This window comes from Bubalus kerabau, chromosome 16, assembly GCF_029407905.1.
Source record: "Bubalus kerabau isolate K-KA32 ecotype Philippines breed swamp buffalo chromosome 16, PCC_UOA_SB_1v2, whole genome shotgun sequence".
Lineage (NCBI taxonomy): Eukaryota > Metazoa > Chordata > Mammalia > Artiodactyla > Bovidae > Bubalus > Bubalus kerabau.
In genome coordinates, this window is record NC_073639.1 from 3,956,662 (window position 1) to 3,980,012 (window position 23,351).

A 23,351-nucleotide genomic window follows, 5' to 3' on the forward strand; every position below is an offset into this window, starting at 1 on the left:
GGTGTTTAGTGAGAAGGATTACCACATAACTGTTCGTTTCCAAACTATGTCCCATAGAAGGGGAAGGTCCCACAGGAGTCACTGCAGGGATGAGGAACTGAGAAGTCCCAAGTGCAGGACCTCTGGCCACTCCTTTGGCTAAAAGGCTTTATACTTATCTCTGTTTTATATAATATGGTTCCACACAATTTTTTTTTTAAGGAAAGTTTGTTTTCTTTGAAAAAAAAAACAAAAACACGTTTTTTAAGGCATGAGAGTCATGATTTAGGCAAAGTTCATAATTCTACAAAAGAACTAAGAAAGCCAATGACTTTCTTACTGAGTCCAGAGTCCTATGCCAGCTACTTCCTCAGATTAAGAAAAAACACATAGATTTTTAACTATAATGCAGAGAAAATGAATATGTAAAACCTTCTTACATAGTTCAATAATGCTTGTGGCATGACATGACATAGTAGCTTTCTAACTAAATCATGTTTTAAAGGCAAGAACAAGAATAAATTATTGTCAAACTCCTATATGTAGCAGTCATTTGATATAGTTAATTTATAAAGCATACATTTTTTAAAAAACACACGACAGGGAACTTGAAGGAGAAAAGTTTCAAGGTGAAGACTTATACTCCTACCTTCCTTATGAGAGGTGAGGAGATTTACCTAACTGGTGAGTTTGGGAGAAGGAACTTTTCCCAAAGTGCTTGCTTGGTTCCAAATCTCTACTTTGAAAAGATGTATGTGACCACAGCACCGTGAACTTGGGTGTGCAGTAGGCAGCCTGTGTCTGGGATGGGGGTCAAGCATTTGCTTCTTCCTCTTAGGCCTGCGTGGGGAAGAGTCGGACTTGGGATGAAGTGTTTGGAGGCCCACTGTGACTGCACAGCTAAAGCACATCCTCCAGGTTCACAGCTCTCAAGCACTAAGACCCAATGTAGATGCAATGCTGTGAAAGAAACTTTAATTGCTCTCCTACAATGGCAAGAAGCCAAATGAGAAAACAGGTTGAGACTGCATTTAACAAGGGCTACTTTTCCGTGCATCACAAACATCAGGAAAACACCATTAAAACTACAAACCTGTGTGCACTGACTGAAATGGATATTTTAATCACAATGATTGAACAGTGAAAACTGGTTGCAATTTAAAGACTCTCCCCATGATTGCTATCTTAGATACCATTCATCCAGGTGATATCAAGATAGAGATAAAGTGAGCTTCATTTATAATGTTTAAATGTTTGAATTAACTACAAATCTAGAAATGTTCTACAAATGCTCAGCAAGATTGTGGTTTTTTTTTTATTTTAAATAAAAATGCTATAGGTAAAATAGCAATTAAGGAAATGACAAAAACATAATTTTTGTAAGAAATGACAAAATTTATGTAAGAAAATGACAAAAAATGTTAAGCTAAAACTAGAAACTAATGTTTTGGTTTAGTATTGTAAGTTTATTTAACTCATAAAAAGGATTTATCTAGGATTCCTTTAAACAAAAAGCATCCATATGTGGTTAGTGTTTAGATGCCAGTGATTCACTTATGCTTAGAGGCAGAAAAACTTCGTTGGGTACAGCAGAGCTTGGAAATGATTATGAACCATTGCCAACTGAAATCAATTAGAAAGGAAGTGAAACATCTGAAAGAATACTTTTGGATACTAGGCAATAAGATTTCATTTCTAAAGTAGAATTTAAACGCAGCTTTTCAAGAAATTTAATAATTTAGTACGTATCTCTTAAAATCAAGGACTCTGGGACAAAAACATAAAATTTCTGTCTCCTTTATTAGCACAGCTAATTATGACTTTTACTTAGTGTGCATTAAGTCAAATAAAAAGTTCAGAAGTTCACCAAATTTAAAACAAGGATCATTCATATCAGAAATCTGAAACCCAGTGGAGAAAAGATAATAGAAGTAATTTTGGTCAAGTAATTCTCCATGCTGTTATTCGAAGGGCATGGAATTGAGGTAGAGAAACCTACGTTTGCTCTTGGAGTAAGATTTCCATTGAGTACTAAAGGATTATTGAAATTTCCAACACAAAGGGGCTCCAGTAAAGATTTGTTCTGCTCTTTCTCCACCTCAAGTTTGGTGCTGATCACTGCCAGCCTCTCATGAGTCCTGGGGAAGATGGAAAACACCAACTTAATGATTTGCATTTTAAAGTTACCATATAGTAAATGAAATTCCCAATAAACTGTTTGAACACTGAAAACACAGAGCAGGCCTCCTGTAAACAATGATAGTTGTAACCTTGTTCTAAAGAAGTACACATGTGTCAAGGGCTCTTCAAGTAACAAGTCACAGTTGGGAAAGGAGAGAAAGGGCATCAGAGAGAAAGGGAGGTGGCTCCACAGTGACACCTCCTGCCCTCTAGGACACACCTGCCTCCAGGAAACAGTTCAGGAATGAAGAAACACCCCATCCAACAAAACCACTTTCAAGCATTTGCTTTTACCACCCTTGTATACACGTTTCACTCATGACCTCAGAGAAATTAAGCTTTTGCCTCTAAGGAATCATCTAGAGTCACAATCTAGAGGGGACGACAAGAAAGTCAATGGGTGATTTAAAAGAGCTAAAACAGCCCCAGGAACAATTACAAGTATCCCCTGCTTTTCCAAAGTTCATTTTATGTTACTTCACTTATAGGAAAGGCCTACGTCAGCATCTATTTTTGATAATAAAAAAAAATTTTTTTTGAAGAGACTTTTTGATTTCATATAAAAAGGTTCAGTGTACGTTTTACAGTGAGAGGAATCACACTCCCCAAGCAGGGAGACTGGTCCCACTGAACTCCTTCCCTGGAAGCCATACCCCACATCTCAGTGTCAAGTCACCACAACCCTGAACCCTATATGGGAACACCTGTGCTTCACTTGTGCATATTCATTTTAGGCTTCAAGTAGCAGAACGTGCCCTTCGGTACCTGCTTCTTTGCTGTATGCTGTTTTGGCTTATGAAAGGCTTCCTAGGAATGCTCTGCTTTCAGACAGTGGGGAAACCTGGAATAGGCACTGGAGGTGCCATCTGCCCTTTCCATCCTCCACACCCGCACCCGGTCAGGTCACCATACTATTTATAGCCACTCTGTGAATTATCCTGTCTTTCACTCCTGTGTTAATTGCCCCCAATTCACAAGCATGGCTTTATGCAGTGTGCTGCTGCTGCTAAGTCACTTCAGTCGTATATGACTCTGTGTGGTAAAACTTAAAAGGACACCATATTAATAGTTTGTCTTAGGCCGCCCTCTAGCAGTGACCAGCTAGTTAGCTTTCACTTCCTACTAATCTCATGAACTGTGCTCTATAAAAATTAGGCTTTGGAGACAAATTAACGAACTAAATTTACTTTCTGTGATTCTGTGTTTTGACTTACTTGTCTAGTTGACCTTCCAATGACTTTCTAACTTCTAGTTCTACTAGGTAGAGTTGCTTATATTTTTCCAACTCTGCTTTATGAGAATCTTCTTGCAAAGTTTTCACCTTGGAGAGTTCAGATTCCAAGTCTTTAATTCTGAGTTCCATCTGACTTCTTATGGAAGCATTACTCTTCTCTTGTAACTGCTCTAAGTTCTCCTGAGAGCTGCTTGTATCTAAGGTAAATTTAAAAAGATAACATTTTAAAAATAATCATTAACCTGGAAAATGATATTTGCTCTCTTTAGTTTTGAGTCAGTGATTCAGAAAACAATTTTAAAGTTTAAAAAAAGAGCAGAAGTTTAAAATAATTATCATCAATATGAAGTGAATTAAATGTGAATTATAAAATTAAAGTGAAATTATTGTTATAGTGGTGCTTATATAATCTGATAATTCAAAGAACAAGAGGATCAACTTAAAATTTTAAAATTGAACAAGACAACTTAAAAATAATTCAAGAGGATGAGAGAGGGAGAGGGTGGGAAGATTTGGGAGAATGGCATTGAAACATGTAAAATATCATGTATGAAACGAGTTGCCAGTCCAGGTTCGAAGCACGATACTGGATGCTTGGGGCTGGTGCACTGGGACGACCCAGAGGGATGAATTGGGGAGGGAGGAGGGAAGAGGGTTCAGGATGGGGAACACATGTATACCTGTGGCAGATTCATTTTGATATTTGGCAAAACTAATACAGTTATGTAAAGTTTAAAAATAAAATAAAATTAGAGTCGTGAAAAAAAAATAATTCAAGAGGATGGTACCAGTTCTAAACCACAATATTTTTTCCTCCTAGTAGTCTTGTTTTATACCAATTGGATTTATAAATGAAAGGATTCTCTAGTGAGAATGATTCTGATAGGTCAATTTGGTGATAACTGTGATGGAAACGGAAATATTTAAAGGGAGAAACAAGTGTCCCCTTCCTTCCAGAAAACTACCAAACCAATTGCTCTAAGGGAAGTAGAGGTAACACATAAGCTGTATAGATCCAAAACATAATTTACAATGAGGTGAATTCAAGCACATGACAGATGCAAAAATAGGTTCACTTCCTTTAATTTCTCTATGAGATCCTGTCTCGCCCTTTCTTCAATCTCCCATTTATACTGCTCTACTTGACTGTGTTCTATCATATTCATTTCTATATGACTTCTGAGGAGCACTACTTCTTGCTCCAACTTCTTTGTATTCTTCTCTAGTTTTTCACATTTCTTTTGCATTCCTTTCATAGATAATAACTCCTCTCAGAGAACTTGATTTTTTGCATCCAGATGCAGACATTTTGAAGATGCAGTTTCCAGCTCTGCTGTAAGATCATCAATCTGCAAGAAAGAGTAATGAGGCAAGTGGACTGAGCACAGCCTAACTCAAACCCAGGATCAAATAGATACGATGGTATCTGTATTGTAGAATGTAGGACCAGGGATTACTCAGAGAATCAAGAAAGAAGTTCAAACTACCAAGAGTCACAAAATATATTCTTCCCTGTCATCATCTTTGTCACACAACATTTGCACTTGATTTTACACTCTTTTCTATTTTTTCTCCATAAAATGACTACAAGTCACCTCTTAGTAGAATGTCTCTTACATCTTCCCCCCATCTTAATGCCCCATGTTTTAAAGAAGTTTGAGGGATACTGTATTGAGTTATCTAGGATTGAGTTAATAAACGCTTCCCAAAAGAAGATTGTGAAAATAAGACTCTCATTAATAAATCTTACAAAAATATGGATTATAATCCCATAAGTCTTTTTCTGAACTATAAATAGTTTTTGCTAATTTGAACTGCATTCCAAAGAAAAATAATTCAAAAGGTTAAAGAAATCCCATCTCCTAATAACTTAGTGAGATGATCCATACATTTTTCTGAACAACAACAACAACAAAATGCCTCATTTTTGTAACCATTTGGCACTTTTCACAGAACAGAACATACCAAACAAAAGAACAAACAAAATTTGTGGGAATTTCAGTAACACCAAGTTGCAAATAACTTTCCTTTAGACAGAATGATTACTTGGTAAGTCAAGGTGAGTGGAGGTGGTGGTAGTGAAACTGTCTACAAATTCTTTGACACTTTTCTCTGAAATTCCCTCCCCTTAAATATGTGCAGGCCTCAGTAACTGATTTCTACTGGACAGAGTCTGGGGAACCTGACTTTTGCTCTGTGGGAAAGCCCACCCTTAGCATCAGTCACTATGCTGCGAAGAAGCCCAGACCACATACTGGGCACCTTGTCAGTGCCCCCACTGACCGCCCCCAACTAATGCCCCATCCAAAAGCCAGCTCCAACTGCCAGACATGTACATGAACTAATCTTCAGATGACTCTGGTCTGCACCTTCACGACATCCCACCTGATGCCGACTGGAAAAGAAATGAGCTGGCCTCACTCACTGAGCCTTGCCCCAACAAAATGTTTGCACAAAGTAAATGCTCTTTTGAGCCACTAGGCTTTGACGTGTTTTATTATACAATATGCTGGCAATAAATACCTGGCACAGATACTGATATTAAAAATGCCATTAAAAAAGAACTAAAAGATGTGAGAATGCCTTTCAACCTGGAGGTGGGTGAGATCTGAATGGATGCAGAGAAAGAGATGAAAACCCAAAGGGCTTCATGACATTGTAAACTGAATCCTGATGGCCCTTAAAGAGGCTGCTGGTGACAGCTTCTAGACAAAAGAAGAAAACGACATTGAAACACAGGGGAAAGGAGACTCTTGCTACAAACCAGCTGAAATTAACATCAATGAGAGGGATAAGCTATCAAAAAAAGGTGGGGGGACTATTAAATATAAAGGAACCAGGCTCAATTATATTTGGTTTCAATATCTGTTATCTCCTTTACAGCATCTTCACATGTCCAGTGGTCACATGATGCTAAAAGAGAGAAACAGCTTCTGGGCTAAGATCAAACCTAGGTTGCTTCCAGGAAAACATGGTCTAAAGGTGAAGCCTGTAGACTGTAAAACACTTCATTAAGACCCTGGAAAGACTTAAGGTGGTGCCTCAAATTCCTTTAAAGATTTTAAGGGCATAAGAATTTTAAAGGCATCATCCTCCAAAGCTTCACAAGAAGTCCAAGGTGCAGAGCTTCTCTCAAAAAAGATTTGTGAGGGTAGCCTCTCCAATGACGTGAACCCCAATCCAATTCACAGGACACTAAAAGCTTTAAAGAGAACCCTGGCAGCAAAAAAAAAAAAAAAAAAAAAAAAAAGAACTTTGCCTAGCAGAGACCAAGACATACAAATGAGAATAGGCCTTTGGGATTTTCTTAGAAGTTCAATAAAGAGGAAGCTGATTTAAGAAACATGACTCAGCTACAGACAGGTCATTTCTTATGAAAAGGACAGCACACAGAGCCCAGAAGGTAGAGCAAAGGAGAAGCACTCCTATGGGCAGGACCAAGTCCTCATCAAAGGGCTAGCAGCACCAAACTGGACCTCAGAGCTTCTATGGACTACAGTGCCTCCCGTTTCCCATTTCTGAACAGGAGAGTCATTCAGCAGAATGGTGGGGGTGTGGGTGGCAGATAACTTGTCCCTTTAGTTCTCAAGTCTTAGTACTGAAAGGGTTGTGCTCACAGGGTCACACTCTAGAAATCACACCCAGAAACCTCATCTGCATGTGCCACCTATACCTGATGAAGACGGTAAGACCTCTACTTGAGCCTGGGCCTGACACTGTTAACAACTGAGACTTGTGAGGGAATGGGTAGGGAAAAGGGTATGTTTCATTGGAAGGAATATAAAAAATTGTGGCCAGTGAGTAACTGTGCTAGTTTTTAAATGTACCCATTAGTTTTAAAAACGTTATTCTGTAAAAAGAGGTAGAATATAGGCCAAGTATAAGTGACTTGCTCCTATTGAACAGAAGATGATGAAAGTGATGCTGTGTGAACTGCAAAGTGAGGTTAGACAAGGCAGCAGAGCTTCTGCCTGGGTCTCAACCTGGGAACCAGGCTCCCTGTTGCAAGTAAGCCCAGGCTGCAAAGAGAGCCTAGGTGTTCAGGGTAGGTGTTTCACTTGTCTGCCTTCACCAAAGTCCAGCCAACCACAGATACCAACTATCAGACATGGGAATGAACACACGTTCACCTGATTCCAGGCCCCAGCCCTCGAGCTGCCTTACCTGAAGCTGAGGGGATGAGAAGCCAGATGTCCTGGCCACCTTTTCCTAAGTGTAGATTTTGAACGAAACCAATGTTGTTTATTGAAGCCACTAAACTTAAAGCTGAATAGGAAAAAAACAGAAAATTAGATTTTTGAAAAATAGAAAATAAAGAAACATAACTTAAATGTAGGTAGAAACTGGTCTCCTCTAAACTGGAATATAATAAAAGGTGAGATTTTTAATGACAATGTTGATGAGAAAAAGTATATAACTAGAAGGAAGACTTAAGAACTATTCAGGAAGAAGTTTTTTCAGGATTCCCTTCAATGGCAATTTCTTACATATAGGCAGGTGTGACTCCTTAGAATTTCTGCTCAAGTTTGAAAGCAATGAAGACTAGTAAGCAATGAGACATGTGATTTGAACTATAAGAAATGACTAGAAATAGTTTAATTACCAAAATCAGACTTTTGACCTCATCTCAATTTACTAAAATTCTAAAAGAGATGGGTAGCTTTGAGTAGTTACTAATCTAGAACTCAGTCTTCATTGTCCTCTCCTCAGAGAGAAATAAAACACCACGAGATGCCATTTCATACTTTCTAGGATGGCTATACTCACAGAGACAGGTAATGACTAGTGTTGACAGGAATGTATAGAAATGGGAACGTTTTACATACTTTGGATAAAAATATAAAATGATGAAGCCATTCTGGAAAACAGTATGGCAGGTCCTCAAAAGGTTAAACAGAGTTGCTGTGTAATACAGCAATTTTACTCATACCTGTATTCCCACAAGAAATGAAAAAATATGTTCACACCAAAACTTAGACATAAATGTTCACAGTAACATTACTGACATTGGCCAAAAAGTAGAAACAACACCAAAGGTCCATCAGATGATGAATGGATAAATCAAATGTGGTACGTCCATACAATAGAATATTATTGAGCAATAAAAGCAAGGAAATACTGATACATGTTAGATGGACCTTGAAAATATTATGCTAAATGAAAGAAGGCAGTCACAAAGGATCCAATATTGTGTTATCCCACTGACACGAAATGTCCAGAAAAGGGACATCTGCACAGTCAGGCAGTGGAGTCATGATTCCCTCAGGCTGGGAAGATCATGAAAGAAAAACTGGCACAGTGATTTCTTTGGAGGGTGATAAAAATGTTCTAACATGGTAATACCTGTATAACTCTTTAAACATAATAAAGTTACTGAAGTGTACAGTTTAAATGAATGAACTGCATGGTATGTTCATTAGATTTCAACAAACCTGTCACCAAAAACAATGGATGCTTTGGGGTCATTAATCCTGTGCTGCTCAGCTTCAGATCACCATCCAGGGTTCAAGACAGAGAGAGTCAAGAGTGTGCCCTTTTTGTTGCAAAATGATATAGGGAAAAGCTGTCTTTTTTACTGGTGTCCAACCTAAAAAATTAGTAGACAAATCTGTGTTTCACTGATGAAAGCATAGAATGATTTATATTTCCCCAAATTAAGTGATTTTGGGGTTCTAAAACTGATTAAAAATTACCTTATGTTTTAGCATATTAATTTGAATATCCATTTCAGTTTGACTGGTTTTTAAATCTCCATGGAAACTAAGCTCTCCATTTTCATATTCATTTAACTTCCTTCTTGTCATTTTTAAGAGTTTATTAAATCTGTAGAAATGTATAGAATGAGTAAGTTCTTTAAGAGCAGATATTTAATAATTAAACAGATATATGTTCTATCAGATAAAACAAACAAATCTATAAATTATAATCCTTGCTCATTGTTCAAATTAATATTCCTTGAAAGTATAACTAAATTCTAATCTTAGATAAATATTATGAAGAAAAAATTTATCATATTAAAATATACTGTGTGTGATATATGTAATATATGAGTTCTTATAAATAAGTTAATGTCAATTTTAGCATGCTAGTGTGAAATATTAATTTATCATTAAATATTAATTATAAACCAGAGATCAGTATTCAAGCTAAAGATGAAGAGATATTATATATGAATGTTTTTTAAAAAGACACAAGACATGTTTGTTCCTACTGACCACAGCCTCTACAAAAAGAAAAGGAAGTAGATACAAAAAACCAACAAGATTCTCACTCAAAATTGAAAAAAAAAAGAAAAATCTTTTGATCTTGAGTTAAGCGGAAAATAACCCAGGCTGAGAGTTTTAGAAGAAAGGAAATCAGAAGAGAGAGAGAGAGGGTACCAATCTCTTCAAGACTGTTTTAAGAGATGTAGACATCTTGCCCAGCACATTGTTAACAAAATGCAAAGCAATGTAGAGAAAATTAAAAGAGAAAAAATATTAATGAGAATCAGAGAAGAACCCTTTGTATAATCGTCCCTTGGCACCCACAGAGGATTGGTTCAAAAATCCCCCAACACTCCGTGGATACAAAATCCACAAATGCTCAAGTTTCCCTAAACACATCTTCCTTATACTTTCAGTCTTCCCTAGATCACTTACATTATCTAATACAATGTAAACGCTTTGTAAATAGTTATAAATACAGTGTAAACACTAGGGAAATAGTTGCCAGCTTGAGACCAATCCAAGTTTTGCTTTTTGGAACTTTCTCAATTTTTTTTCCCTAAATACTTTTGATCTTGGGTTGGCTGAATCTGTAGATGATGAGGGTTAACTGCACTCAGCAAAAAAACAGAAGCAGTTTTTTTTTATCTTACTGATCAAAACATGGTCACTAATTTTATTATTCTTTAAGTTACACATAGATTTTTGTATGTACATTTTATAACTAAAATTTTGGGCCAAAAAGAAAATATAAGCCAAATCAAGATACTTTTTAATGTTGTTCAACAGTAACACAGGTAGGTTTTTAGATAATAAATTACTTGAATGATGAAGGGAAGGAACACAATTAAAAGAAGGCAGGATTACCAAAAAGAACAAAGATACTTTGCAGAAGTAAAAATTCAGCATAGATGATGAGGAAGAGAGTGACATTACTATATGCAGAGGCACGGTTGTTACTGTTTTAGAAATCATTAGAGATAAGTGTAACACTGCTGCACTCAAAAACATTTCAGATTGTGCTGACTTTCCACAGTAAACTTTGAAATAGGACAATGTGTTTAATTATAAAAATATATTTAAAAAATGAATTTGTGTCTAAGGTTTTAAATAAAATAAAATTATACATTTATTAATAGTTGAGATTATCAGAAATATTAAAATCTTACCCAGTAATCTCTTTTTTGAACTCACTGTTTTTCTTCTTTTCTTGGTCCAAGCTATTTTCCAGAGATTGTTTTAATTCAATGTATTTCTTTAATTGTTCCTTTTCATCCTCAGACTTAGAAAAAAACAATTGAAGAAAATTATTTTTAAACACCTAGAGAGACTTATTCTTTCTTAAAAATATTATTTCTCATGAGTTCACAAGTTAATATGAATTTATAGTAAACACAATTTTTAAACCTGATTGATGCCAAGAACAGATTTCAAAATTGATGACTTTTCCTAAAACAACTTAAAATGATTTTTCATTTCATCATTTTTCTGGAATTTAAATTGCCAACATTTATTTGTTAAATATAGAGACTTTTACACATAAAATACTAAATGTTAATGAAAGTTTTTTTAAACACTGCCTATATTTACATTTTACTTTCTAGAGATGCTCTAAAATCATTTTCATCAATGGTTCAAGATATTCCAGGTTTTGTTAAGTCACACCTTACTAAAATAATCTTTTAAAAATTTCCATGCAAGCCCCATCTCTTAAAAAAAAAAAATCCAACAAATGAAAAATACAGTCGTTCAGAAAAATGGTTCTATACGGACATAGTGTTCATTCTTAATGAAGAGAACAAACTACAATATTTAAAATGATTCATTCTCAGAAATCTCACAGAAAGATCTGGATTACAAAACAAACTCAAAATTCTCAATCAAATCATTACTCAAATTTCTGGACTCAAACAGATGTTTGTATACCAATGTTCAAAGCAGCATTATTAACAATAGGCAGACGGTGGAATTTCATTGACAGATGAATGAATAAACAGAATGTGGTCTATATAAAATATTGCGTTTGGACTGTCACAATTTTTTAAATTAAAATCTTACTATAAAAATCATTAATTTTATGAATTCAGTTGATTTCTTCTACAGAGGAATTACAGTACTAGTAGCAAGCAGTATCAATAAAAATGCAATAAGCTAATCAATGAGACTTTTCATATTGTCCAAAATATTCTTATATATTACTAGTAAAAAAGTTAAAATCCTTTCTCAGTATGACAGAAATTAAGAGGTTGACTTACCGATCTTGTCCTTAACAGGTTTTTCTGAAGCTGTTCAATTTTGCCCACTTGCTTTTTGACTGTAGTTTGTAATTTGACATTTTCAATTTCAAGCCTAAAATGCAGATTTTAAAATAATTATTCTCACATATGGATTTTTATTTTTAAATTTTTTTTGGATGTAGACCATTTTAAAGTATTTATTGAATTGACTGAAATATCGCTTCTGTTTTATGTTTTTGTTTTTTGGCTGTGAGGCACATGGGGCCCCAGCTCCCAAACCAGGGATCAAACCCACACCCTCTGCCTTGGAAGGCATAGTTTTAACCCTTGGACTGCCACAGCATTCCTTCACACATAGATTTTTAAAATATCACACTGTTTTTAAACAAACATCTGCAGGTTCAATTACATAGGTTTTTCGAATTTTGAAAAGTAGATGATTTGGCCACTGTACTGTTTTTCTATTTGTGACTAATGCCTTCCCTGGTGGTTCAGATGGTAAAGAATCTGCTGAAAATGCAGGAGACCCAGGGTCGATCCCTGAGTCAGGAAGATCCCCTGGAGAAGGGAATGGCAACCCACTCCAGGTTTCTTGCCTGGAGAATTCCATGGACAAACTGGACGGCTAGAGTCCATGGGGTTGCGAAGAGTCAGACATGACTGAGCAGTTAAAACTTTCACTTTTCACTTGTGGATAATGTGAAAAATATGGAAATAATGGTGGAAATTATGCATCTCAAAACAGCTCAAAGCTAAAATGTTACACAGCTTCACGATAATGTGCTTATTATCACTATTGATCTATTCTCATATTATACTGTTTATCTGCTTTATATTTATTTTCTATGCTGCTTTAAATCATACTTTTGGACGTGATCCTGTGTTTTCTCAGCACATCTCACAGCCTCTGTAAGTTGATCTGGTGCTTCTTGCAACTAAAAAAAAAAAAAGAAAAAGAAAAAGAAAAAACAACTGTTTTAACTACTAATAACCTAGTAAATCTGCCATCATTGGTTTTTGTCTCTTTTGTCTGCATATTGTTAACAGCTGCTTTCCTGCCATACAGCAGAGATGAGATTTTACAACAGACACCTTACAGTCCACAAAGGGAAAATACTTCCTGTCTGCCCTCTGCAGGTTACTGACCTCTCCACTAGCACTCAAAAACACCATCCATGCTTTAAATCAGATTTTCTCAAATAAACACACAAATTTATAAACTATTCAAATGGGGAAAGACAAAAAAACTACCTTATGGTAAACAATTTTTTTTTTTAATCCAGGCTCCACATCGGCCATCACTTTAAATATCCACATATGTAAATGACCACAGATCTTCCAATGGTTACAAGAGCTAACACTGCTGATGGTGACAACTGGATGCTTCAGAGACTAGTGTGAGAGGCAGTAGCTAAACAGGAGCCAGAATGCATGGGCCTGTGTCACAGTTCAATCAGTTCTGAGCTGTGTGTCCTGGAGCAAATCACTTAAACTTTCTGTATTTCCATTTCTCCATGCATAAAATGGAGACAATGGAAGCATCAACCTCAGTGGGATGTTTGGAAGATTATATTGTGCACTTTATATAATGTATGTTAGACAAGGAAATGGCTCCAGTATTGCCATAAGGAAACCCGCTCCAGTATTCTTGCTTGGAGAATCCCAAGGACAGAGCCTGGTACGCTACTGTTCATGAGGTAACAAAGAACTGGACATGAAAGACTAACCACATACATAAACTATTTAGAAGAGGAAGTGATCTAAAGTGAGGCCTGATCCCCCTGCCATGACTCCAGAGCACTCCTGCGCTCGATCTCACAACTCGAATGGAGGCTTGACTTTGCTGAGACAACACGAGAGGCTCCCTGAGTTCCGTGTGGTACCTGGAGAGGAATCCCAAGCCTCCCGCCGCAACTCCAGACAAGCCATGAGATTCCCGTCAACGCGTAATGATGCCCTTTTCTCGTGCACCGCCTCAAGAGCAATTCCGAATGCCTCTCAAAACTCGAGAGGAGGCTTGACTCCCTTCATGCAACTCAAGGGGGCCCAGAGATCCCCATACAACTCGAGATGAAAGACAAGTTTCCCGCCACAATTGAGAGGAGCATCGTGTGTCCCACCTTATCTGGAGATGAGGACCCATTCCCTGCTTCAACTCAAGAGGAATGCCAACTTCCCCTCCCACCGCAAGAGGAGGCCTGTGTCACCGATTGAATCTCGAGTGGAATCCCACGGATCCTGCTACAATGAAAAAGGACGCCGAGTTCCCTCTCTGCTCCAGATAAGTCCTGATTCCCCTGCACTGGCTCCAATGGAACATGGACTATCTCCTCACAGCAGGATGGGAGGCCTGTCGCCCCTGCCTATGCTCTTGAAAAAGCCCAAATTCCCCGACATAATTCGACCAGAGGCCTGGCACCCCTTTGAAAACTCAAGAGGAACGCAGAGTTCCATGCCTCAAAACCAGGCGAGGTCTGACTCCCTTGTTGAATCTTCATAAGAAGCCTGAGATCCCTATCACCACTGGAGGGGAACACTGAGTTTGCCGACTGAAGTCTAGACACAGCACTATTCATGGGCAGTGACTCGAGAGGAATCCTGATGGGCCCCTCACAACTCGAAAAGAGACCTGATTTCTCTGAGGCACACTAGCCGGTCCCTGAGATCCCCGTCTCAACTCGAGATGAACCCCAAATTTCCCGCTGCTACTCGAGAAAAACCACAAGATTCTCCCTCACCATGAGATGAGGCCCTTTTCCAAAGCAGTGTCTCGAGAAAAACCCAACGTTCCCTCTTGAAACGCGAAAGGGTATTTGACACCCTTGATGCAACACAGGAAGGTCCCCAAGATACCCGTTCACATGAGAAGAACACTGAGTTTCCCACTACAACTCAAGAAGAGCCCCGGTTTCCCCTCCTCATCTCGAGATGAGGGTCCAATCCCCTGCTTCGTCTGCAAAGGAATCCTGATGTTCCCGTCGCACCTCAGGAGGAAGCCGGTCTCAGCTTGAAACTCGAGAGGAACTCCAGGGGTCATGCAACCATTCCAAAAGACCTAGAGGTCCCCGTCCTTTTGAGCAAAGGCCTCATTCCCTTCCAACGACTGGAATGTCACCCTGGGTATCAACTCATGAAACGAAAGGAGGACTGAGAGCCCTGTGGCGCCTCTAGAAATAGCCCCTAATCCCTACCTCAACTCAACAGGAGGCCTGATACCTCTTTTCCACCTCGAGAGGGAAGCAGAGTTCCATGTCTCCACATGAGACGACATCTGACTCTCCAGGGGAATCTCCATAGGGACTCCGAGTTCCCTGTCACAGCTGGAGAGGAACCCTGAGTTTCCCGCCTCAACTCAAAATGAAGCCCTAGTCACTTGCACCAATTTGAGAGGAAACCCGAGAGGCCCCTCACCACTTGAAAGGATTCCTGACTTGCCAGAGACAACAAGAGAGGCTCCCTCAAGTCCCCATGGCAACTTGAGGGAACCCACATTTCCTGCTGCAACTCGAGAAACAGCTGGAGATTCCCATTTCATGTGAAATGAGGCCTGATTCCCCTTCCGTGACTCCAAAGCATTCCTGCGCTGGTCCTCGCAGTTCCAATGGAGACTTGACTTCCCTGAGGCAACATGAGAGGTTCCCTGAGTTCCCCGTGGTACCTAGAGAGGAATCTCAAGCCTCCAGCCGCAACTCGAGACACACCATGAGATGCCCCCATCAATGAGAGATGAGTCTGGTTTCTCCTGCAGCACCTTGAAAGCAATCCCAAGTTCCCTCTGAAAACTCGAGAGAAAGCTTGACTCCCTTTAGGCAACTCAAGGGTGCCAAGAGATCCCGGTCACAACTCGAGACGAAAGGCCAGTTTCCCAACACAACTTGAGTAGACCCCGTGTGTCCCACCTAATCTGGAGATGAGGACCCATTCCCTGCTTCAACTCAAGAGGAATCCCAACTTCCCCTCACACCACAAGAGGAGGCCTGTGTCACCGATTGAATCTCCAGTGGAACCCCGGGGATCCTGCTGCAAGTAACAAGGACACCGAGTTCCCCCTCTGCTCCAGATAAGTCCTGATTCCACTGCACTTACTCCAATGGAACACCGAGTATCCCCTCACAACAAGATGGGTGGCCTGTCGCCCCTGCCTATGCTCTTGAAAAAGCCCAAATTCCCCGCTGGAACTTGACCAGAGGCCTGACACACCTTGACAACTCAAGAGGAACGCAGAGTCCCATGCTTCAACACCAGGCGAGGCCTGATTCTCTTGCTGAACTTTGATTATGAGCCCTAGACCACTGTCGCCACCAGAGAGGAACACTGAGTTTCCTGACTGAAGTCTAGACACAGCCCTATTCGTGGGCAGCGACTCAAGAGGAAACCCGATGGGACCCTCGCAACTCGAAAAGAAACCTGACATCTCTGAGGCAACACGAGCCAGTCCCTGAGATCCCCGTTGCAACTCGAGATGAACCCCAAGCTTCCCGTCGCTACTCGAGAAAAAACACGAGATTCTCCCTCAACCCGAGATGAGGCCCTTTTCCAAAGCAGTGTCTCGAGAAAAACCCCACGTTCCCTCTTGAAACATGAAAGGGTACTTGACACCCTTGATGCAACTCAGGAAGGTCCCCAAGATACCCGTCCCCTCGAGAGGAACACAGAGTTTCCCACCACAACTCAATAAGAGCCCCGGTTTCCCCTCCTCATCTCGAGATGAGGGTCCAATCCCCTGCTTCATCTGCAAAGGAATCCCGATGTTCCCGTCGCACCTCAGGAGGAGGCCGGTCTCACCTTGAAACTCGAGAAGAACTCCAAGGGTCATGCTGCCCTTCAAAAAGACACCGAGGTCCCCGTCCACTTGAAAAAAGGCCTCAGTCCCTTGCAACGCCTGGAAAGTCACACCAGGTATCAACTCACGACACAAAGGGAGGCCTGAGAGCCCTGTGGCGCCTCTAGAAATAGCCCCTAATCCCTACCTCAATTCGACAGGAGGCCTGAAACCCCTTTTCCACCTCGAGAGGGAAATGGAGTTCCATGTCTCCACACGAGACGACATCTGACTCCCCAGGGAAATCTCCATAGGGACCCGGAGATCCCTATTCAAAGCTGGAGAGGAACACTGAGTTTCCCGCCTCAACTCGAGATGAGGCCCTAGTCGACTGCACCAACCCGAGAGGAATCACGAGAGGCCCTTAACCACTCGAAGGGACCCCTGACTTCCCAGAGACAACATGAGAGGCTCCCTCAGGTCCCCATGGCAACTCGAGGGAACCCACACTTCCTGCCGCAACTCGAGAAACACTGGAGATTCCCCCTTCCATGTGAATTGAGGCCTGATTCCCCTGCTGTGACTCCAGAGCACTCCCGGGCTGGCCCTCGCAACTCCAATGGAGACTTGACTTCCCTGAGGCAACACGAGAGGTTCCCTGAGTTCCCCGTGGTACCTGGAGAGGAATCTCAAGCCTCCAGCGGCAACTCGAGACACACCACGAGATGCCCCCATCAATGCAAGTTGAGAATCATTTCTTCTGCAGCACCTCGAGAGCAATCCCAGGTGCCCTCTCAAAACTTGAGAGAAACCTTGACTCCCTTTAGGTAACTCAAGGGGGCCCAGAGATCCCCATCACAACTCGAGATGAAAGCCGAGTTCCCAGCACAACTCGACTAGAACCCCATGTGTCCCACCTCATTAGGAGATGAGGGCCCATTCCCTAATTCAACTCAAGAGGAATCCCTATTTCCCCTCGCAACACAAGAGAAGGCCTGTGTCACTGATTGAATCTCGAGTGGAACCCCGCGGATCCTGCTGCAAGGAAAAAGGACGCTGAGTTGGCCCTTCACTCCAGATAAGTCCTGATTCCCCTGCACTGGCTCCAGTGGAACACCGAGTATCCCTCAAAGCAGGATGGGTGCCAGTCGGCCCTGCCTATGCTCTTGAAATAACCCAAATTCCCAACCTGAACTCGACCGGAGGCCTGACACCTCTTTGACAACTTGAGAGAACACAGAGTTCCATGCCTCAACACCAGGCGAGGCCTGACTCCCTGGTTGAACCTTCATAAGAAGCCCGAATCCCCGTTGCCGCCAGAGAGGAACACTGAGTTTCCGGCTGAAGTCTTGACACAGCCCAATTCGTGGGCAGCGACTCGAGAGGAATCCCGAAGGGCACCTCAAAACTCAAAAAGGGACCTGACTTCTCTGAGGCAACACGAGCCAGTCCCTGAGATCCCCGTCGCAACTCGAGATGAACCCCAAGCTTCCCACCGCTACTCGAGAAAAACCACGAGATTCTCCCTCAACCCGAGATGAAGCCCTATTCCAGAGCAGTGTCTCGAGAAAAATGCCACATTCTCTCTTGAAATGCGACAGGGTATTTGTCACTCTTGATGCAACTCAGGAAGGTCCCCAAGATACCCGTCCATGAGAGAGGAACACAGAGTTTCCCAACACAACTCAAGAAGAGCCCCGGTTTCCTCTCCTCATCTCGAGATGAGGATCCAATCCCCTGCTTCGTCTACAAAGGAATTCCGATGTTCCCTTCACACCTCAGGAGGAGGCCGGTCTCACCTTCAAATTCGAGAGGAACGACAGGGGTCATGCCACTGATGGAAAAGACCATGATGTCCCCATCCACTTGAGAAAAGGCCTCAGTTCCCTACAACGACTGGAAAGTAACACCGGGTATCAACTCACGACATGAAGGGAGGCCTGAAAGCCCCTTGGCGACTCTAGAAATAGCCCCTGATCCCTACCTCAATTTGACAGGAGGCCTGACACCTCTTTTCCACCTCGAGAGAGAAGTGGAGTTCCATGTCTCCACATGAAACGACGTCTGACTCCCCAGGGGAATCTCCATAGGGACACCGAGATCCCTGTCACAGCTGGAGAGGAACCCTGAGTTTCCTGCCTCAACTCGAGATGAGGCCCTAGTCACTTGCACCAACTCAAGAGGAATCCCAAGTGGCCCCTCACCACTCGAAAGTATTTCTGACTTCCCAGAGACAACATGAGAGGCTCCCTCAGGTCCCCATGGCAAATTGAGGGAACCCACACTTCCTGCCGAAACTCGAGAAACACTGGAGATTCCCACTTCCATGCGAATTCAGGCCTGATTTCCCTGCCATGACTCCAGAGCACTCCCGGGCTGGCCCTCGCAACTCCAATGGAGACTTGACTTCCCTGAGGCAACACGAGAGGGTCCCTGAGTTTCCCGTGGTACCTGTAGAAGAATCTCGAGCCTCCAGCCGCAACCCCAGACACACCACGAGATGCCCCCATCAATGCAAGATGAGGCCCATTTCTCCTGCAGCACCTCGAGAGCAATCCCAGGTGCCTTCTCAAAACTCGAGAGAAACCTTGACTCCCTTTAGGCAACTCCAGGGGGCCCAGAGGTCTCTGTCACAACTCGAGATGAAAGACCAGTTTCCCACCACAACACAACTAGAACCCCGTGTGTCCCAACTCATCGGGAGATGAGAGCCCATTCCCTGCTTCAACACAAGAGGAATCCCAACTTCCCCTCACACAACAAGAGGAGGACTGTGTCACCAATTGAATCTCGAGTGGAACCCCGCGGATACTGCTGTAAGTAAAAAGGACGCCGAGTTCACCTTCCCCTCCAGATAAGTCCTAATTCCCCTGAACTGACTCCAATAGAACACTGAGTATCCCCTCAGAACAAGATGGGAGGTTTGTCGCTCCTGCCTATGATCTTGAAAATGTCCAAATTCCCTGACTGACCTCGACCTGAAGCCAGACACCCCTTTGACAACTCGAGAGGAACTCAGAGTCCATTCCTCAACACCAGGCGAGGACTGACTCCCTTGTTGAACCTTCATAAAAAGCCTGAGATCCCTGTCGCCGCTGGAGAGGAGCACTGAGTTTCCCAACTGAAGGCTAGACACAGCCCTATTCACGGGCAGTGACTCGAGAGGAATCCCAAAGGGCCCCTCGAAACTCAAAAAGGGCCCTGACTCCTCTGAGGCAACACGAGCCGGTGGGTGAGATCCCCGTCACAACTGGAGATGAACCCCAAGCTACCTGCCACTACTCGGGAAAAACAAGGAGATTCTCCCTCAACCCAAGATGAGGCCCTTTTCCAGAGCAGTGTCTCGAGAAAAACGCCACATTTCTTCTTAAAATGCGACAGGGTACTTGTCACCCTTGATGCAAGTCAGGAAGGTCCCCAAGATACCCGTCCATGTGAGAGGAACACCGAGTTTCCCACCACAACTCAAGAAGAGCCCCGGTTTCCCCTCCTTATCTTGAGATGAGGGTCCTGCTTCATCTGCAAAGGAATCCCGATGTTCCCGTCACACCTCAGGAGGAGGCCGGTCTCACCTTCAAACTCTAGAGGACTCCAGGGGTCTTGCCACCGTTCGAAAAGACCCCCATGTCCCCGACCACTTGAGAAAAGGCCTCAGTCCCCTGCAACAACTGGAAAGTCACACAGGGTATCAACTCACGACACGAAGGGAGGCCTGAGAGCCCCATGGCGCCTCTAGAAATAGCCTCTAATCCCTACCTCAACTCGACAGGAGCCCTGATACCCCTTTTTCACATCGAGAGGGAAGCAGAGTTCCATGTCTCCACACGAGACGACATCTGACACATCAGGGGAATCTCCATAGGGACCCCGAGATCCCTGTCACAGCTGGAGAGGAACCCTGAGTTTCCCGCCTCAACTCGAGATCAGGCCCTAGTCACTTGCACCAAGTCGAGAGGAATCCCGAGAGGCCCCTCACTACTCAAAAGGATTCCTGACTTGCCAGAGACAACATGAGAGGCTCCCTCAGGTCCCCGTGGCAACTCCGGGGAACCCACACTTCCTGCCGCAACTCGAGAAACACCTGGAGATTCACCTTCCATGTGAAGTAAGGACTGATTTCACTGCCATGACTCCAGAGCATTCCCGCGCTGGTCCTCGCAACTCAAATGGAGACTTGACTTCCCTGAGGCAACACGAGAGGCCCTCTGAGTACCCCATGTTACCTGGAGAGGAATCTGAAGCCTCCAGAAGCAACTCGAGACACACCACGAGATGCCACCATCAATGAGAGATGAGGCCCATTTCTCCTGCAGCACCTCGAGAGCAATCCCAGGTTCCCTCTGAAAACTCGAGAGAAAGCTTGACTCCCATTAGGCAACTAAGTGGGGCCCAGAGATCCCCATCACAACTCAAGATGAAAGCCCAGTTTCCCAGCACAGCTCGACTAGAACCCCGTATGTCCCAGCTCATCCGAAGATGAGGGCCCATTCCCTGCTTCAACTCAAGAGGAATTCTAACTTCCCCTCACTCCCAACAGGAGGCCTGTGTCACCCATTGAATCTCGAGTCAAACCCTGCGGACCCTGCTGCAAGGAAAAAGGATGCTGAGTTCCTCCTCTGCTCCAGATAAGTCCTGATTCCCCTGCACCAGCTCTAATGGAACACCGAGTATCCCCTCACAACAGGATGGGAGGCCTGTCGCCCCTGACTATGCTCTTGAAAAAGCCCAAATTCCTCCCTTGAACTGGACCAGAGGCCTGGCACCCCTTTGAAAACTCGAGAGGAACGCAGAGTTCCATGCCTCATTCTAGGCGAGGCCTGACTCCCTTGTTGAACCTTGATAAGAAGCCCGAGATCCCGGTTGCCACAGGAGAGAACACTGAGTTTCCCGACTGAACTCTAGAAACAGCCCTATTAATGGGCAGCGACTTGTGAGGAATCCAGACGGGCCCCTTGCAACTCGAAAAGAGACCTGACTTCTCTGAGGCAACACGAGCTGGTCCCTGAGATCTCTGTCGCAACTCGAGATGAACCCCAAGCTTACCACCGCAGCTCGAGAAAAACCACGAGATTCTCCCTCAACCCGAGATGAAGCCCTATTCCAGAGCAGTTTCTCGAGAAAAAAACCATGTTCCCTCTTGAAATGTGAAAGCATACTTGACACCCCTGATGCAACTCCGGAAGGTCCCCAACATACCCGTCCATGCGACAGGAACACCGAGTTTCCCACCACAACTCAAAAAGAGCCCCGGTTTCCTCTCCTCATCTCGAGGTGAGGGTCCAGCTCCCTGCTTCGTCTGCAAAGGAATCCCAATGATCCCCTCGCACCTCAGGAGGAGGCTGGTCTCACCTTGAAACTCGAGCAGAACTCCAGGGGTTGTGCTACCATTCGAAAAGACCCCCATGTCCCCGTCCACTAGAGAAAAGGCCTCATTCCCCTGCAACTACTGGAATGTCACCCTGGGCATCAACTCACGACACTAAGGGAGGACTGAGAGCCCCATGGCGCCTCTAGAAATAGCCCCTAATCCCTACCTCAACTCAACAGGAGGCTTGACACCCCTTTTCCACCTCGAGAGGGAAGCGGAGTTCCATGTCTCCACACGAGAAGACGTCTGACTCCCCAGGGGAATCTCCATAGGGACCCCGAGATCCCTATCACAGCTGGAGAGGAACCCTGAGTTTCCCGCCTCAACTCGAGATGAGGCCCTAGTCGCTTGCATCAATTCGAGAGGAATCCCGAGAGGCCCCTCACCACTCGAAAGGATTCCTGACTTCCCAGAGACAACATGAGAGGCTCCCTCAGATCCCCGTGGCAACTCGAGGGAACCCACACTTCCTGCCACAACTCGAGAAACACCTGGAGATTCCCCCTTCCATGAGAATTGAGGCCTGATTCCCCTGCCGTGACTCCAGACGACTCTCACGCTTGCCCTCACAACTTGAATGGAGATGTTACTTACCTTAGGCAACATGAGAGGCTCCTTGAGTTCCCCATGGTACCTGGATAGGAATCTCAAGCCTTCAGCCACAACTCGAGACACACCACGAGATGCCCCCGTCAATGCAAGATGAGGCCGTTTTCTCCTGCAGCACCTCAAGAGCAATCCCAGGTTCCCTGTCAAAACTCGAGAGAAAGCTTGACTCCCTTTCAGCAACTCAAGTGGGCACAGAGATCTCCGTCATAACTCGTGATGAAAGCCGAACTTCCCGCCTCAAGTCGACTAGAACCCCGTGTGTCCCACCTCATCTGGAGATGAGGGCCCATTTTCTGCTTCAACTCAAGAGGAATCCCAACTTCCCCTCGCACTACAAGAGGAGGCCTGTGTCACCAATTGATCTCGAGTGGAACCCCACAGATCCTGCCGCAAGCAAAAATGATGCCGAGTTCCCCCTCCGCTCCAGATAAGTTCTGATTCCCCTGCACCGGCTCCAATGGAACATTGAGTATCCCCTTACAACAGGATGGGAGGCCTGTCACCCCTGCCTATGCTCTTGTAAAAGACCAAATTCCCCACCTGAACTCGACCAGAGGCCTGACACCCCCTTTGACACCTCGAGAGGAATGCAGAGTTCCATGCCTCAACACCAGGCGAGGCCTGACTCCCTTGTTGAGCCTTGATAAGAAGCCTGAGATCCCTGTCTCTGCTGGAGAGGAACACTGAGTTTCCTGCCTGAAATCTAGGCACGGCCCTATTCACGTGCAGCAACTCGAGAGGAATCCCGATGGGCCCCTCGCAACTCAAAAAGAGA

At 43.4% G+C, this 23,351-nt stretch overlaps 1 protein-coding gene across 1 annotated transcript; it reads right to left on the reverse strand.

The window, feature by feature from the left end:
* Positions 1-1,459: 1,459 nt before the first annotated feature.
* Positions 1,460-22,867, reverse strand: LOC129629980 (ankyrin repeat domain-containing protein 26-like). The gene is made up of 7 exons (XM_055550219.1): positions 22,562-22,867; positions 12,702-12,772; positions 11,856-11,949; positions 10,770-10,882; positions 7,559-7,660; positions 3,375-3,591; positions 1,460-2,117 (listed from the first exon to the last, which is right to left on the reverse strand). Exons 1-6 carry the CDS (start codon positions 22,571-22,573, stop codon positions 3,543-3,545), a joined length of 441 nt encoding a protein of 146 aa, XP_055406194.1. The 5' UTR covers positions 22,574-22,867; the 3' UTR covers positions 1,460-2,117; positions 3,375-3,542.
* Positions 22,868-23,351: the final 484 nt, after the last annotated feature.

Coding starts and splice junctions, on each gene's coding strand:
- LOC129629980 (XM_055550219.1), bottom strand. Junction 11,950..12,701: donor ACACAGGATCACGTCCAAAA/GTATGATTTAAA, acceptor TCTGCATTTTAG/GCTTGAAATTGAAAATGTCA. Junction 7,661..10,769: donor TTCAAAAAAGAGATTACTGG/GTAAGATTTTAA, acceptor TTTCCTATTCAG/CTTTAAGTTTAGTGGCTTCA.